The 16,178-nt window shown below is 33.0% G+C and overlaps 1 protein-coding gene and 1 long non-coding RNA gene across 2 annotated transcripts; both read left to right on the top strand.

Annotated features, from left to right (window-relative positions):
• Window positions 1-7,842: 7,842 nt before the first annotated feature.
• Window positions 7,843-8,293, top strand: LOC146896566 (uncharacterized). Its single transcript, XR_015021410.1, has 3 exons — window positions 7,843-7,932; window positions 8,081-8,130; window positions 8,250-8,293. It is a non-coding gene; the product is annotated as an uncharacterized LOC146896566 (long non-coding RNA).
• Window positions 8,294-12,580: 4,287 nt separating this feature from the next.
• Window positions 12,581-15,896, top strand: LOC146896565 (uncharacterized). The gene is made up of 5 exons (XM_085737553.1): window positions 12,581-12,723; window positions 12,815-12,967; window positions 13,953-14,036; window positions 15,285-15,434; window positions 15,560-15,896. Exons 1-5 carry the CDS (start codon window positions 12,643-12,645, stop codon window positions 15,629-15,631), a joined length of 540 nt encoding a protein of 179 aa, XP_085593679.1. The 5' UTR covers window positions 12,581-12,642; the 3' UTR covers window positions 15,632-15,896.
• Window positions 15,897-16,178: the final 282 nt, after the last annotated feature.

The raw sequence follows: 16,178 nt of genomic DNA, 5'->3' as shown, positions 1-16,178 counted from the left end.
TCCTATATATAGAGTTTAGTTGTGTAACTAACTCTAACTAACTTGCTTGCTCTCCAAGCTATCTAGATAGCTTGCTTTACAAGCTATCTTCTCACTATATTCTAATAGTCCCCCTCAAACTCAAAATGGGAAAGTTCACCAATTTGAGTTTGAAACACAATGAAATTACAATGATTATTCAAACTGAAGTAACTAAGTAAAATGGGGGTTAAAACTAGTAAATGACATAAAAGAAATGAAAAACATAGAAAGCCCAGGCCCACATGTTCTGATGGGAATCAGCTTACAGCGCGCTTCCTTCTTCTTCTTTTCTTCCTTAAGCTTTGCAACCAGCCTTTTGTTGCAAAAGTGCTTTTGCAAACGTGATTCCAAACATAAAAGCTGCTTATTTAATCACGTTACTGAACTGCTGAAAAACGTTACCCAGCCTTATTGAATCACGTTACCACAAACAACTTATTCCAAAAGCACTTTTTGCATTGCAACTAAGAGAGCTTTCTTCAAACGCAAACCTGAACGAAATCAAAACACTTTTCACGATGATTGAAACACTTTTCCAAACACGTTCGCTGTCAGTGATGATTGAAACTGGAATGATGAATCTTTGAAATTGATGAACAAATGATGCGATCTTGTTTCTTGATTTGCTAGAATTCTGAATTGAGATTGTGAACAAATAATCGCTTTGCTTCTGTAATGGCGTCTCACTGTGTGTATCGAACAAAGACAGAACTTTCTTGCCTCGATCCCATGGTATCCACCACAACCGGAAACGAATTTGACGGAGAATTGCGAAAACAGAGAACAGCAAGAACGAACCTGTTCTTCCTCCGGGATCGAAATTGATGATTGGTTCATCATGTAACTTGAGAAACGGAAGCTGAATCTTGATGGAAGAAGCAAGTTGTTCAGACTGTTTTCCGACGAACAACCACAAGGCACAAGGTTTCGCGGCGGCGACGTCGTAAACAGTGCTACTCATTCTCACCGGTAAAGCTGCGATGAGCTCTTGCGACGCTTCAGAAACAACGAAATCAGAGTCGTGATTCTTCAATGCTGGTTCAACATCCTTCACGTAACCGTCTTCTTCGGAAGCAACGAACACAGAATCGGCACAATCGACGATGTTCTTGCAAGAATCAACGAATACGCAAGAAATCGCACCAATTTGGACGGAGAATCCATCGAATTTTGGTTCGATTGAAGGAGAAGAAACCGGAACAATCGGAGAATCAAAACTACCGAAAACGAACCTGTGCGAAGCTGAAGAATCAAGAATGGAAGAGGCAGAAGCTGATTCTTCATCTTCATCTTCACCAATATCTGAATCGGAAGCGGAAGCAACATCATCATCTTCATTCCTAGGGTATCGCTCTGATACCATGTTACGAATCGGAAGCGGAACCAGGCTCTGATACCATGTTAGGAAACATGGCATCCATTGATGAAGGAGAGAAAAGCTTAACTAACTTTGTATTGATGAATATGAAAATGTTACAATGAGTGAAAGTTATCCCACTTATGGGGAGGTTACACCTATATATACTAATAGGATTAATACTCCTTGTAACTAAAACTATGTATCTCTAATAGTCCCCCTCAAGTTGGAAGGTGTTCAAAAACACATCCAACTTGAAATGAGAAGAGACAAGGAAAGATGCCGGAAATACATCGGCTAAGAAAATATCAAACAAGTGCTCATCCAACAAGAAGCAACCACAACTCAAGGTTGAACCAATGGAAGGAAGGAGCATCAAAGTAACGCTTAACCACCATCCGGTAGAAGCCAATATCAACAAAGCCAATTAAGGCACAACGCTTAACCATCAAGAGTGTTCAATCACTCAAGATAGAAGCACAAGACAAGAAATACAAGGATATCCAAAAATCAATGATGATATCCAAAAAGAAGTGCAAGGAAGGGCCATAGTCTACAATGGAAGGAGGTCATATACAAGACCAAGGTTCCAAAGATAAAAAGTGATGCCCTCCAATGCCGAGTCGAGACAAGAAAAAAACCAAATGCAAGGAAGAGCCATAGTCAACAATGGAAGGAGGTCATACGTTGAACAAACTTCACACCAAAAGTACCATGAAGCAACAAGACCAAGCTTCCAAAGATAAAAGTGATGCCCTCCTATGCCAAGCCGAGACAAGAAAAACCAAATGCAAGCCAATAGAGATGCATAGCCATGTGACGTGTCTTCAAATCATAGAAAACAAATCCATGTTGATGCATTCAAACCATAGGCCAAAACCAATGCTTCCAATAATGAAGCACTCCAAACAACGATCCAGAACAAAGAAACCGAGGAAAATTAATCAAACCAAGAATCTTTCAACAATCCAAAACTGAGCCAGAATCATAAACCTCGCCAAATACCAAACCAAGGGCATGAAAGTGCCATGTAGAGCTCATAAAGGAAGGGAGCCAAGTGTTAAAGACAATCTGCCAAAAAACTAGTACAATCTGCCAAAACTGATGAAGAAAGCCAGAAGCAAGCAATAGATTCATCCCATGGGAACCAGCAAAATATATGCTTGTAAGACCATACATAACTATGAAGATTGTGGCATCTGTCAAGCGTTTGAAGCAAAAATAGAGGCCATCAGGGAAAAGGAACAACAATATATGGAAATCAAACATGAAGGATGACCAGGCAGTAATGTGTAATAAAACCTTCCAATCCATGGATCAAACAAAGAATAAAACCTTCCAATCCATGGTAATATGTAACTAGATGCCATGCCTACTCCAAAGGTAACGGCACCAACACCAACTGCACTAGTTACAGTGATCCTCAAAAATGCTTGAAACAGTTTCATATCTCCGAGTAAATGCTTTACCCAATCCAAAAAGAAAAACACCAGTGGAACAAATAACTTCGGAGCAAAAAAAATCAATATGTCTTCCATTGAGGACTTTCAACAAACACCTTGGGGCTTGGAAGCAATATGCAATAAGTACCAAACACATCATAGAGAACCTTATACCCAGAATTACACATCATATGTTGAATTCTCAACCATCACCGGAACCACCACAATCTCAGAACGGAGCACCCGAACCCGAATCCAAATCCAATCACGAACCTGATCCTCAACCAGAAACCGAACCTGAACAACCAGAATCAAAAGAACAAGCACAATTGGAACCGGAATCTGGATCAAAACCCGATCCAGAAGTTAACAACGATGCAGATCGCAAGGAAACCGTAATCAATTCCAATGAAGTCGTTGGTACCAATTCTTCACCGCATCCTCAGAGCCAAGATAGTCAACAACAACAGCATACAGAACAGAACATCATACCCGATCAAGAATTCATGCAAGAAACTCGAATCAAAGTTGAAGTTGAAATCGAAGAATCAGAATGAAACGGAAAGCAAATTCAACGATAAGAAGAAGTAAGAACCGCGATCAAAATTGAATCGCAAACCCTAAGAATTGGGGAAAAAAATGAAGAAATTGCGATGATAATAAAGCAGTAATCGCAAGGAAGATGAAATAATTCGAGCAAAAAACTCGAATCCAATATGAAGCAAAAAATTGAACGAAGAAGGAGGAAAAAAAATGCACGAACAAGAGATAAACAATCACGAAATTGCGAAAGCAATCAGAAAAGAAAAGGTGGATCGAACTAAGAAAAGGATTCCAAAGATTCAAATAACAAATTGTAAACGAAATTGATGAACTAAAGAAGGAAAAGAACAGAATCCGAGCAAATTGAGAAAATTGAATTTTCTCGAGAAAATGCAGCGGAAAATCCTTCAAGGTGGATACCAATCTTGCTCTGATACCATGTTACGAATCAGAGAATCCCAAGGATAATAGTCATAATGATCGGCAAGGAAGAGTGCATAGTTGTATTCATGAGGAAGATAACCATAGAGACTCATAGGAGAATCAATAGATTGAATAAAAGATATGAATGAAATGATACAAGAGTGTTCCTATATATAGAGTTTAGTTGTGTAACTAACTCTAACTAACTTGCTTGCTCTCCAAGCTATCTAGATAGCTTGCTTTACAAGCTATCTTCTCACTATATTCTAATATTAAACACCTTAGTCCAATCATGTAGTTAGCGTCGATGTATTTTTTTTTTAATAACAAATGTTAGTATGTTAATTGTTATGTAAGTTATCTCTCTTTACCGAGACTTAAACACTGGACTTCTAACTCCTTAACCATTAGTTTAAACTAGTTGAGCTATCCATCCCTCCTGACGTCGATGTAATTTGATCCGCATCTTATTTAAGAATCAATTTATTCATTAAATGACCTCACAAATTTCGTAAATAATGTCACCAAAATAAAAGTGAATGAAATCTGTACAGCATTCAATGAGATTTTTTTTCCTCCCAAAAATTACTATTTAAAACATCCACTCCGCGTAAAATTGTATACACACATAAAAATTAGACTTTTTTGGATTAAAAATTTAAAAATATCCCTTTTTTTATATAGAAAAAAATATAGATCCATAAAAAACAAGACTTTTTTGGACACAATTTGTAATCATGTTACGAAGATAACTAGAGGTTATGGCTCCAACCAATCAAGTATGTAAAAGCAGCAATGTTAAATCTCTTGAACAAAATGTAACCAAAAAAAAATTCTCTTGAACAAAGTTTTGACAGTTATTGTGACAATTCATTAGAAAAAATCATGTTACGGAAATACTCCGTATGTATAAAATGTTCCCAACATAAATATGAATTATATATAAAGTAAAATCCTAGCTTAATTGGCAAATGTCGAGATTGCAAGGCCGGACGTGGGTTTGAATCCGGAACCTCACAGTTATGTGTGAGTTTAATTTCATTTCTAAGACCAAAAAAAAAAACATATTGAATTTAGTTGCCCAATTTATATTTACATACATATGTTGCCATTTATTTGCATAATCAATCATCCACTAATTGATCCCACAAATTGGTAAATAATGTTACCAAAATAATTATGAATTAAATTCGCACAAATGCAATTGGTTGTCAACCACAGAAAAATTAGAAATACATTCAGAAACACATTTCATATGTTAAAATTACACACAAAAAAATGAAAACAACTGAATTCATTATTTTCGAATTTAAAAATAACCTTGTTTGATTGAGTTAATATCATGTAATTATAATTAAGTGATTGTACTCAAGTGGTTAATGAACTATCCATAAGACAAATTGTTTGGGGAGAAACAGAGTTCGATTCGTGGTGAGAACAATTATTGGCTAGACTTTACTTGTCTTTCGGTTGAATTGTCTTTCGGTTGAATTTTGGATTACTTGCATATGGAGAAATTTCGGTTGGGGAAGTGGAGCCCGCCCAGCTTATTCGAAGGTTACTCGAAGAAGATTAATCAACACTAAATGACGGTGGGAACTTCGTATATATAACATGGTAACCCAAATAATAATTTAAAAGTATAAAATGTTTTATTACACTCATGTGTGACACAATTGTCTCAATAAATATCCTTTAAAAGGTTGATTTTCAAATATTCATAAAAAAATGTCGATTTACAAAACTACATAGCCATATAATATATATAATAATATATAAATTGTGAGACATATAATATATATACAATATCTCATACTTAAACATGTTCACCGAATTTTTTGAACCTACTGGGATTAAATTGGGTCGGGAAAAATTGTCAGAATCAAATTGGATTTTGACTCTAATTTTAAAATTTGAAATGAAGAAATCAAATTTAATGTATAATAATAAAAATGACAACGAGTCTCTCAAAAAAAAATGATAAAAGAGTGTTTGCAATTAGGTGCTTGTTAGTAAAAACTTATAAGGAGTTGTGTTAGTAAAATATTATAAATCGTGTTTAGGTGTTCAGTTGGCGGAGTTATACACTTGTCGGTAACAAATTATAAAGATTGATGTGCACACGTGAGATCCACTTAATCGTCCAAATGTAAGAGTCCCATTGTAGAAGTTAAAATTATAATTAAGTCAAATTAAAATTAAGAATACTTACAATCAGTAATTATATATACATTGTGCAGAATTACTATATAAAAAACGTAAATTGTGGAGCTGAAATGATTAACATAATTGGTGACGGTCTCCTTAAAAGCATTAATGATCAAAAGTAATTAAAATTAATAGTGAATAAAAAAACGGAAATATTAGTGCATGATTGATGATTATAGTTCTAAACTTTCTATTCTTCTGAAAATAGAAATACAAGTATATTGGTGCATGATTGATATGCTATCTGTAATATTATTATCCTACGCGTAACAAATTAAAGTCACAGGTTGTAGTTGTAACATTATATACAGCAAGACACAAGAAAAGAGTAGTTAAGTAATTGTTAACATTGTTCAAATCAAACACTGTTTAACACAGCTGCAACATGGGTCATGGTGGAGGTCAAGTTGAAGAAGGACCTGATTTGCAATATGCTCCTACATGGATTGTTGCTCTTGTTTGCAGCGTCATCGTCGCAGTTTCATTTGCCGCGGAACGTTCTCTTCATTGTCTTGGCAACTTTCTTAAGAAGAAAAACCAGAAACCACTTTATCAAGCCCTACAGAAAATCAAAGAAGGTTATTTATAATAATGACCTAATGATTTTGAAAATTTGGTTATGTTTAGTTTTATGATTTTTAATTATTTTTTGGTTTTTATGATTTTTATTTTTATTATGCAGAGTTGATGCTGTTGGGATTCATTTCTCTATTTCTGACAATAACACAAAATGGGATAACAAAAATTTGTGTTCCTGATGAGTGGACTTATCATATGCTTCCTTGTAGTCTTGAGGAGATAGAAGAAGAAGAGATGAAAAAAAATTCACATTTTCAGACTTTTTTCTCTTCAGATCATGTTTCTGGCACTGCTCGGCGCCATCTTGGTGGCGGTGGCGGTGGCGGTAGTGATGATCCATTCGGATTCACGGATGAAAAAGTTGGATACTGTACTGCCAAGGTATTGAAATTATGTCTATTATCCCTGACCTTGTAATTTCAAGGGACAAAGTCATATACCATTCTTATTCTCTTTGTTTAGACAATTTTGATTTGATGATTTAATCATTTTATTCACTTTAATCATATTTTGTATTATTATGTTATTTTCAGGGAAAAGTACCTCTATTATCTGTGGAAGCATTGCATAAACTGCATATCTTTATTTTTGTCCTAGCTATTGTTCATGTGACTTCTTGTGTTTTGACTATTGTTTTTGGAGGACTAAATGTGAGTATCTAACCTAATCATATACTTTTTATTATAACAAATTGTGTTTGATAAAAACTCTTCTCTATTAATAAGTATTGTTGTCGTTAATAGATTCGTCGATGGAAGCCCTGGGAAAATTCTATTGTTGCAGATGAAAACCATGAATCACAACATGGTAACAAATTTGATCGGTTATGGTGTGATCTTAATATTTTCTGTCCTCATTAAACTTTATAATATTCATACTGGTCTAATGCAGCTCCGGACCGGACGGTGACTCATGTTCATCAACATGATTTTATAAAGAATCGTTTTACTGGTTTTGGCAAAAATTCTGCTATAATGGGATGGGTGGTAGGTTGATTATATTTTCCTGGTTTTACCATGTTGTCTTTTACAATATTGTTAATTTCTTATGCCTTATAATTTATCATTTTTATTTCAGAAATCATTTTTCAAGCAATTTTATGGTTCTGTGACAAAGTTGGATTATGTGACATTAAGGCGTGGTTTCATTATGGTAAGAGTTTTATGTTATGTATTTGCTACTTGCTATTATATTAGATTGAACCATTTTTTTTTTTTTTTGAAGAAGCTAAAGATTGAACCATATTATTAATTTTGTTTATCTGTTTTAGACTCATTGTAGGGCAAATCCAAAGTTTAATTTTCACAAGTACATGATCCGTGCACTTGAAGATGACTTCCAAAACGTTGTTGGTATTAGGTTTGTGCTTATGCAAAGTTTATATACCTATCATAATCTTTATCAATCATAAGCAATAAGTTGGCCAAATTTTCTTTGTGCAACTTATATTGTAATGTTGTTGATTTTATCTTGTCACTAATTCACCATTTTATTTTAATGAATGCAGTTGGTATCTTTGGATCTTTGTGGTCATATTTATGTTGCTTAATATCCATGGTATGGTACAAGACTTAGAACTAGAGTGATGAATTATTTACAAACCTACGTGAACAATAGAAGTCACAATTATGTCATTGTCCAACAATCAAAATTAAGATTTATGTTTATTGTTTCAGGTTGGCACACATACTTTTGGGTTGCTTTCATTCCTGTCATTGTAAGTGTCTTCATAATTTCTTGTGAATTAAGCATTTGTCTTGCTAAATAGACCAGGTCGGACCATGCTTTAAATAGAATAGGTCATAGACCTTTATCGAACGATATGAACTATTCTAATCTAAGGGCAAGCATATAAATGTAAATTTTCTCCATTCAAGTTGTGATGTATTTCTCTTCCAATTTTTGTTACCAAGCATTTTATCTTTTGTGTATCTTCTTGTTTGCATTCTTCAGCTACTACTTGCTGTGGGAACAAAGCTTGAACATGTAATAATTCAATTAGCACATGAAGTAGCGGAAAAACATTCAGCCATACAAGGTGAATTAGTTGTTCAACCATCAGATGATCACTTCTGGTTTCATCGTCCTCGCATCGTCCTCTTCTTGATTCACTTGATCCTTTTCCAAAATTCATTTGAGATAGCATTTTTTTTCTGGATACTGGTAAACATTAATAGTCTCAAACTCAATTTATGACATTCTTTGATATGCTTTTTTTTTTCCTCATTTTTTTGCTTTCTCTTCATTATTTTAATGATTATAACCTTACAAGATCGTATATATCAGGTAACATTTGGCTTTAGTTCATGTATGATGGGAAAACTTCATTACATTATTCCAAGGCTCGTTATTGGGTAACAACACTATACTTTATATATACATACATTGTGTTTTTTGAATCTCAATTTTTCTACTCTTTATACTTTTTTTTTTCTCACGCCTTTTATTTTTAATGAATGTTGTAGGTTATTGATTCAGGTCATATGTAGTTATAGTACCCTACCACTATATGCAATTGTCACACAGGTGAGTTTGAGTTGTTTTCCAAACTCAAATAACTACACTTTTGATCTCTCAATTTTTATTGATTCATGATTTTTGTCATTCCCTTTCTAAATATGAAAATATAGTATCTCAATTTATAATTTTAAAAAAATTTCCCACCACTACTTTGAGCTTATTTTTGTTGAATAATGCACTATCTTTCCACTTTCTTTTTGAACTGTCAACTCATTATTCAACTTAACATATCAACGAAAATAAGTTTCAAATTCAATGGTGATGAAATTTTTTGAAATTTCAAAACTTGGAGGAGTGTAATTAAGATTTAGAAATGGAATAACTGAACTAGTAATTCTAACGGCACTTATTTTAACATACTCTTTCTAACACTCTCTTATTTGGTGAAATACATATAGATCTCACCACTTTTATACGCGTCCTATTCTTAAAGTGGTGAGGCCAACATGTATTTTATCCGATAAAAGAGTAAGTATTAAAAGGAGTGTGTTAAAATGAGTATTGCTAAAATTACTCTTAACTAAAACAATGAATCGGCAAAAATAGATGAATCAAAAGTGTATTTGAGTTTAAAAGAAAAAATTAATACAATAAATTGTTTTCACAAACCAAATTGATTTTAAATTTATGAAATTTAAAATGAGTCCTTTTGACATTGACATTGATCATTTTTTACACAATGTAGATGGGAACTCACTATAAGAATGCCATATTTGATGAGCAAATACAAACCCGCCTTCTTGGTTGGGCACAAAAGGCAAAGAAGAAAGGATTAAGAGGTAATAATAACCAAGCTGGTGAAGGAAGTACTCACAATGGTGCAAGCAGTAACATTCAGTTAGGATCTGTGTTTAGAAGGGCACCTGCTCCAGAAGACAACACCATTGTCCCTAGAGATCAACAGTCTGTATGAACATGTAACATTTTATAGATATAATTAACATATATTTTGGGTTATTTTACTTTGGTATCAAATGAGCAATGGCACATCATATACATGCAATTTAGATGGTAGAAGACTTGAGTGATATTCTATGATACTAATGCATTTTTATCCTTCTTTTTCTTCCAAATATTATCTTTTAATTTCATGTTTCTAAAATCTTCCGCTTTTATGATGTGACGAACAAGTCTTACTTACATAGACACAAATAAGATAAATGTTTGGGCACACTCACATAAATAGAGAAAAATAAATGAGAAAAAATTTAGTCATGTCATTTAATTATTTTATCTTTTAATTTTTCAATTTATGTGTGTGTCTAATCACTTTCTATTTGTGTTTGTGATTATGTAAGTATTCACGTATCTGATAATGAAAAGTGTTTGTGATTGTGCAAGTATTTGTCTGATAATGAAACCTTAGTACTCCTTTTTGTTTTGATGAGTTTAAGGAAACAATGTTCTTAATGCAAGCTGATAAATGCCTAGACCCGGATAGTAAAAAAAGTTCATGGAATTTGAGATAAGAAAAATAAACTATTAGAGCAATTAGTAGATATTGGACTAAATTAATACATTTACAAAGTATTGACGAGGCCAAAATTAATACCAAGCTAAGCATAAGACAAATGGTGAACATGGACAGATTAATCATGGGGGAGAAAGCGGAGAGCTTGGAAGATTGCTATCACACTTAGAAGTTGCTCACACTTTCCAAGTGCTTTTTTAGTAGTGCATATTCCGGCCAAGAATAAAGAGAGTCTAATTAATTCCAACATTGCTCTCAACATAGACACAATGATTCACACCTAGAACCAAGTTAAGGCCAAACAAGTTAAAACCCAATTTTACACTCCCAACAAATTCGCCATTGAAGAATTCACGACCCGCTAGCGTTAAGACCAACCGTGTTTATATCTCTTTTTATTATTTTTAGAAGTATAAATTATGAATGATATTTTTATGACATTTTGATTTTCATTAAAATTATAGATGTAGTCGTTTCTGAGTTTCAAATTATAACAAATCATGTTTATATTTTTTATGACATCAACAATATAGTAAATATCATTTAAATTTGTATCATTCATCCCTACTTATAAGACTCTGTTTTACTTTTATTGGTCAACTCTTTTTTACTTTTCATTGGTCACTCTTTTTATAAAAATGTCTGATTGGTTACGCTTTACAAAATTTCACATACATTAATAATCTTTTTATAAATATATATATATATTATCGATAAACTTAAAAGTTACGTTTGAATTGATGGAAGGTAATGGGATGAAGTGATATGGAATGGTGTGAAGTTAGGTTCCATACTTTGGATTTCCAAAAATCGGATGGAATGACATGAAACATGATGGAATCCATTCCATCTGATACTAGCATCTTTCTATATTATTTTTTTTGAAGGAGTCTTTCTATATTTTTTATTCCACTCAATTTAAGAGCTATGCAATGCAGTGAAACTACTTCATTCAATTACTACCATTTTTATCCCTATTTTATCCTTTCATCATTTTACCACTTCTCCTACTACTACTCCTTCATGTTCTATTTTATGCATTTTGTTGTCTACCAATCTTCTTTGTTTATATCGTTTTAACCAATTTATCATATTTTATTTTATTTTATCTTGCGGCTTCAAATGTTAACAATCCTACGAACTGAAACAAAGGAATGGTTTATCCCTTTCCCAACATGTTGATGTCAGTCATAATGTGTTTCAAATATATATTTCTTTGCTGGCACATGGAATATAATAGATTTACATCGACTGAATTCAAGCCTAGTGTTTTAAACTATGGACAAACTATATGATTATTCATATCAAATATTAGCATATCAAATTCTTGTTTGATGAAGAAAATGTATATATTTTATTGAGTTGGCATATTGAATTAATGTCCTAAAAGGTAATTTGTCTGATTGAATTATGTAGAAAATCAAACATATTAATGTTTTTTTTAAATAAATAATAAAAATGAAATAAAAGAATTATAACTTATTTTTTTCATGCACTTTTCAGACAATGGAACTAAGAATTAGTTTCACTTCATTATAAATAAAAGGGTTATGATAGAAGACACCTTTTGTGAAGGTGTCTTTTATCAAGTTACTCTATGAGCATTTGCGAAAAGACACCAACTTACTTTTATGAAGGTGTCTTTTAGCAAAGTTATAACTAAAAAGTGAAAATCACACCTTAAGGTGTGACTTGATAAAAGACACCACCAAAGGGTGGCTTGTAACAAAACCCTAAATAAAATATTCAAATTAAAATTTCTATTTTATTCAACTCTATTTCACTCTATTTTAATATGCTTATGTTCCGCTCTATTTCGTCCAAATAAAACTAAATATTATTCCATGAGTCCAAATCCAAACAAAGCTAAATATATCTAGGGATAAATAAGTAAACAACCATTTCATAGAAATTTACTGTTCCAACAACTGGTAAAAAAAAGTTGATGTAATAAATTGAGAGGGTGAGTTTACTTCCACTTCCTCTTCCTCCACTCCACTACATACAGTAACAGTTTAGTTTAGTTTCATTTCATAGCAACTGAGTTTGAGAAACCAGCAGAGAGAAAATCTGAGAGAATGCCTTCGGTTATCACCAACGACGTCGACGAGATAGAGCCACAGCCAAGCAATTACATCAATCTCCACGTCAAAGACACGGTTCGTTTTCGTTCATTCCTTCTTTCTCTAGCTAGGGTTTTATTTTCTTTTATTTTAATAATTCACATTCTTGAATGGTTTTGTTTTGTAGGATGATATTAAGGTTTATTTTAGGCTCAAGAAAACTACTCAAATGAGAAAGCTCATGAATTCTTATTACTGTCATCGAAACGATCTTCATTTCAACTCAATGGCTTTTATCTTTAATGGCCGTCGCATATTGCCACACCAGACACCATACGAGGTTCGTATATGTAATCCACTAAATTAGGAAAAGGACTCTTGTATGTATTGTAATACGCTTGATTGTATTGATGTTTATATTTGAGTCGTCCTTGCAAAACCTTGTTTGTATGCGGAGGGATGGCACTCTTTATAAACTCTAGTGAAGTCTTATATTTAGTTATGCGGGACTTATTTTTTTGGCAAATAAAGTATGGTCAAAGATTGTTTCTATTATGAATTGAATTCGGGTTCTGTTGAACTATTCGGCTTTAAAGTTACTCCTCAAATTTAGGATATAGTAATCATGTCCCTTCCATTGAACAATGCCAGTCAATTTGGTTATATTATTAAATTCAGCACCATAGTTTCAAAGTGTTTATGTTTGCTTATCTTGATGCACCAAGATACTATTAAAATCAATATGCAGATCTTTTAAATAAAAATTGCACATGTGGCATCATACTCACTTAAGTGAGATGTCATGTGTGTGTTGACTGAGTCAAAATTGGACTAGTGGGCCAAAAGTGCAAAAGGGGTAAACTTAGGGGGCTGATTTGTTATTGTTTTTTATAGGGGGCCAAAATCACAAGTTCGTGATACTTAGGGGGCCAAAACTGCTACGAAACCTTTTTAATATTAAGGACTAATTTGCTACTCCCTCCGTCCCTATATGTAAGCACCCTTGCTTAGATATAGGGACGGAGGGAGTATTTCGTAAATTTGAGCTATTAAATTGTTCAAATCTTCGATTTTGGGATTCTGAAATATTGATTTACCCGTTTATAATCCCTTTTGTAAACAATAGTACTTTTAAACAATAGTACTTTTAAGTTTTAACCTTTACTGGGCAAAAAACACTGTTTATGTATATTTTGAAGACTAAAATTGACAAAATTTTTAGGAACTAAGCTGATATTTATAAAGACTAATAATATATTATGTTTAACTTCTATTATTAATCTACATAGTTGAGATTTGTCTTGAAAACATATATTTTGATGCAGCTGGACTTGGAAGATAACGATGCAATAGATGCTGTCTTGTATCAGCAGTGGATAGAACCCATCAACATCAAGGTCAAAGGCCAGGTTCGCCCATTCCTTCCATATTTTAGGGTTTTAGGTTTAATGTTGTTTTTTTTGTTTTTGAGGTGACTTTGATTTTTTTTTTTTATTGGTAACCATTTTTATAAGTGCAAAATATCTACCGACATTGTCGATATCTAATTTTTATCAAAAAATGTGAATGTGGTTGGCGACCTTTAACGTTGCTCTTTTTGTCTATCCATGTTAATTCATCCACAGTGCTGAAATTTCTTTTGGTTTTTAATCCTCGGGTTTCCAGAGGAAGGGGAACTTGGTAATCTGAAATTTGACCATAGATAAGTTAAGTCTGACCAGGATTGTACTATCCAGGATTTGAACTTGGGTTCTCTCAAACGATTCATCCTTAACTGGAGCTTATTAACCACTTAAACCCAACCACATGGTTCATAACTCTCAAATTTGAGTCCTTAACTTAAGAGAATTGAATCCAAATCCACTTGGACCTAGTTAATGTTGGTTGAAGAGGTTTTGTTTAAGGTTTATTTTGAATTTGTATTCATGGGTTTGGATAAAATTTAAAATTTAGATTGTATCCCTTTAAAAATAAAATAAAATAAAAAATGATGTTTTTCATGAATTTATTTTTTTTACTTCACAAAAACTTCATTTTATTCTTGGGCTTGACCCTTTCTTTCAATTTCATAATGATAGTGACTTTTTTATACATCAACATGAAAAGTGGAATCCAACTATACTTACCCTCTAGAGTGATCTACAAGTTTTTGTCATTGGCATTTTTCTATTTCTGTTTCCATGTCTTTCTTTTTTTATTGAAATGTAAACTTGTGCCATAGACTGTTTATACAAACATCAAATTATTTGATGTTTTGGGATTGATGGACTAATTTAGGTATGAATGAGTTTCAAAATTCTGTTATCTTAGTTCATGCTATTTTCATATTCTGTCATTTGGTTACTATGAATTGTTCTATTTTAAGTTGTTTAAAGGGACAATTTTAGTTCCTTCTCTGAATGTTGGTTTTACGAAAGGGGAAAACAATTTTATCTGATTTTGAATTTTCCATCCAGATTTTACTTTGTTATTAAGAAGCCAATGAAAGTGTTATTGATAGAATTTATCGTTAGTGAAAGTTAAATAATTTAAATTTAAATTCTTGACATGGTTGTAGTTTATAGCCTTATTAGTATTACAAGTCACTATCATAGCTTTTGAAACCTGAATTTTAACATGAGATATAGTACACTAATTTGGAAATTCTGGATATGTAGGATGGGTTTCAAGCTGGCTACAAGATCCGAAGAAGCTCTGCATTGAAAAAGCTTATGGATCAATATTGTTATAAATATTGTTTGGATGTTAATGGAGTTGGTTTTTTGTTCAACGGTTATCTCGTCCAACCAGAGCAGACTCCTTTTGAGGTTTGTGTTTGCCAACATCTCTTCATTATTATTTCATATAAATATTTGTTGTATTCTTATAATAATTAACAATCGTCTCATTGTCATAATTCTTGGTTTTCTTCTCCAAATTATATTTGCTGCAGTTGGGAATTGAGGATGGCGAGGAAATGCTTGCCATGCTTCATCTGAGAACAGGACATGCTAGGTGTTTATGATGAAATGCTTCCCATGCTTCACTGTTGAAGGAATTAGTTTTATTTTGGGCTATGCTAATTAATGCATAAAATTACGGACTATCAGATTTCTAGTAGTAGTATTGTGCAGTCGTTGCAGCTGGACTTTGCACTTCCTTATCCTTAGTTAATAGTATAGATTATGGATGAATTAACAGAAGTAAGATTCTAAAAATTTCAAAAGATGTTGAATGGAGAGTCTAAAAGAACAAGAAGCACAAGGATTAATGGTGACAGCCCTTCCATATTCCTTCCTGTTTTCATGTCAGTATGTATTTGTGTTTCTATATTGGTGTGAGAGTTTTAACACATTCACTTCTCTCACGCAACAATTTGCTTTGTTCCTTACAATCGAGCCTCCAACTCGATCGTGAGTGAACTCATGGCTTCTTCCACACAAGCATGGAGGAGTTAGCTCAGTGTTTCCTCTTCGACTTCCTCCCTTACCAATAGGTTAATGCCTCACACTTCCTCTACCATTTTATTTTGTTTTTTGCGCTTTTCAATCCAATGAAACATTGATGTCTAA

Source organism: Medicago sativa, chromosome 8 (genome assembly GCF_051527215.1).
Source record: "Medicago sativa cultivar Bolivia chromosome 8, Bolivia_mono, whole genome shotgun sequence".
NCBI classification, from domain to species: Eukaryota; Viridiplantae; Streptophyta; class Magnoliopsida; order Fabales; family Fabaceae; genus Medicago; species Medicago sativa.
The sequence above is the reverse complement of the archived record's forward strand: the minus strand, read 5'-3'. Positions and strand labels throughout refer to the sequence as shown.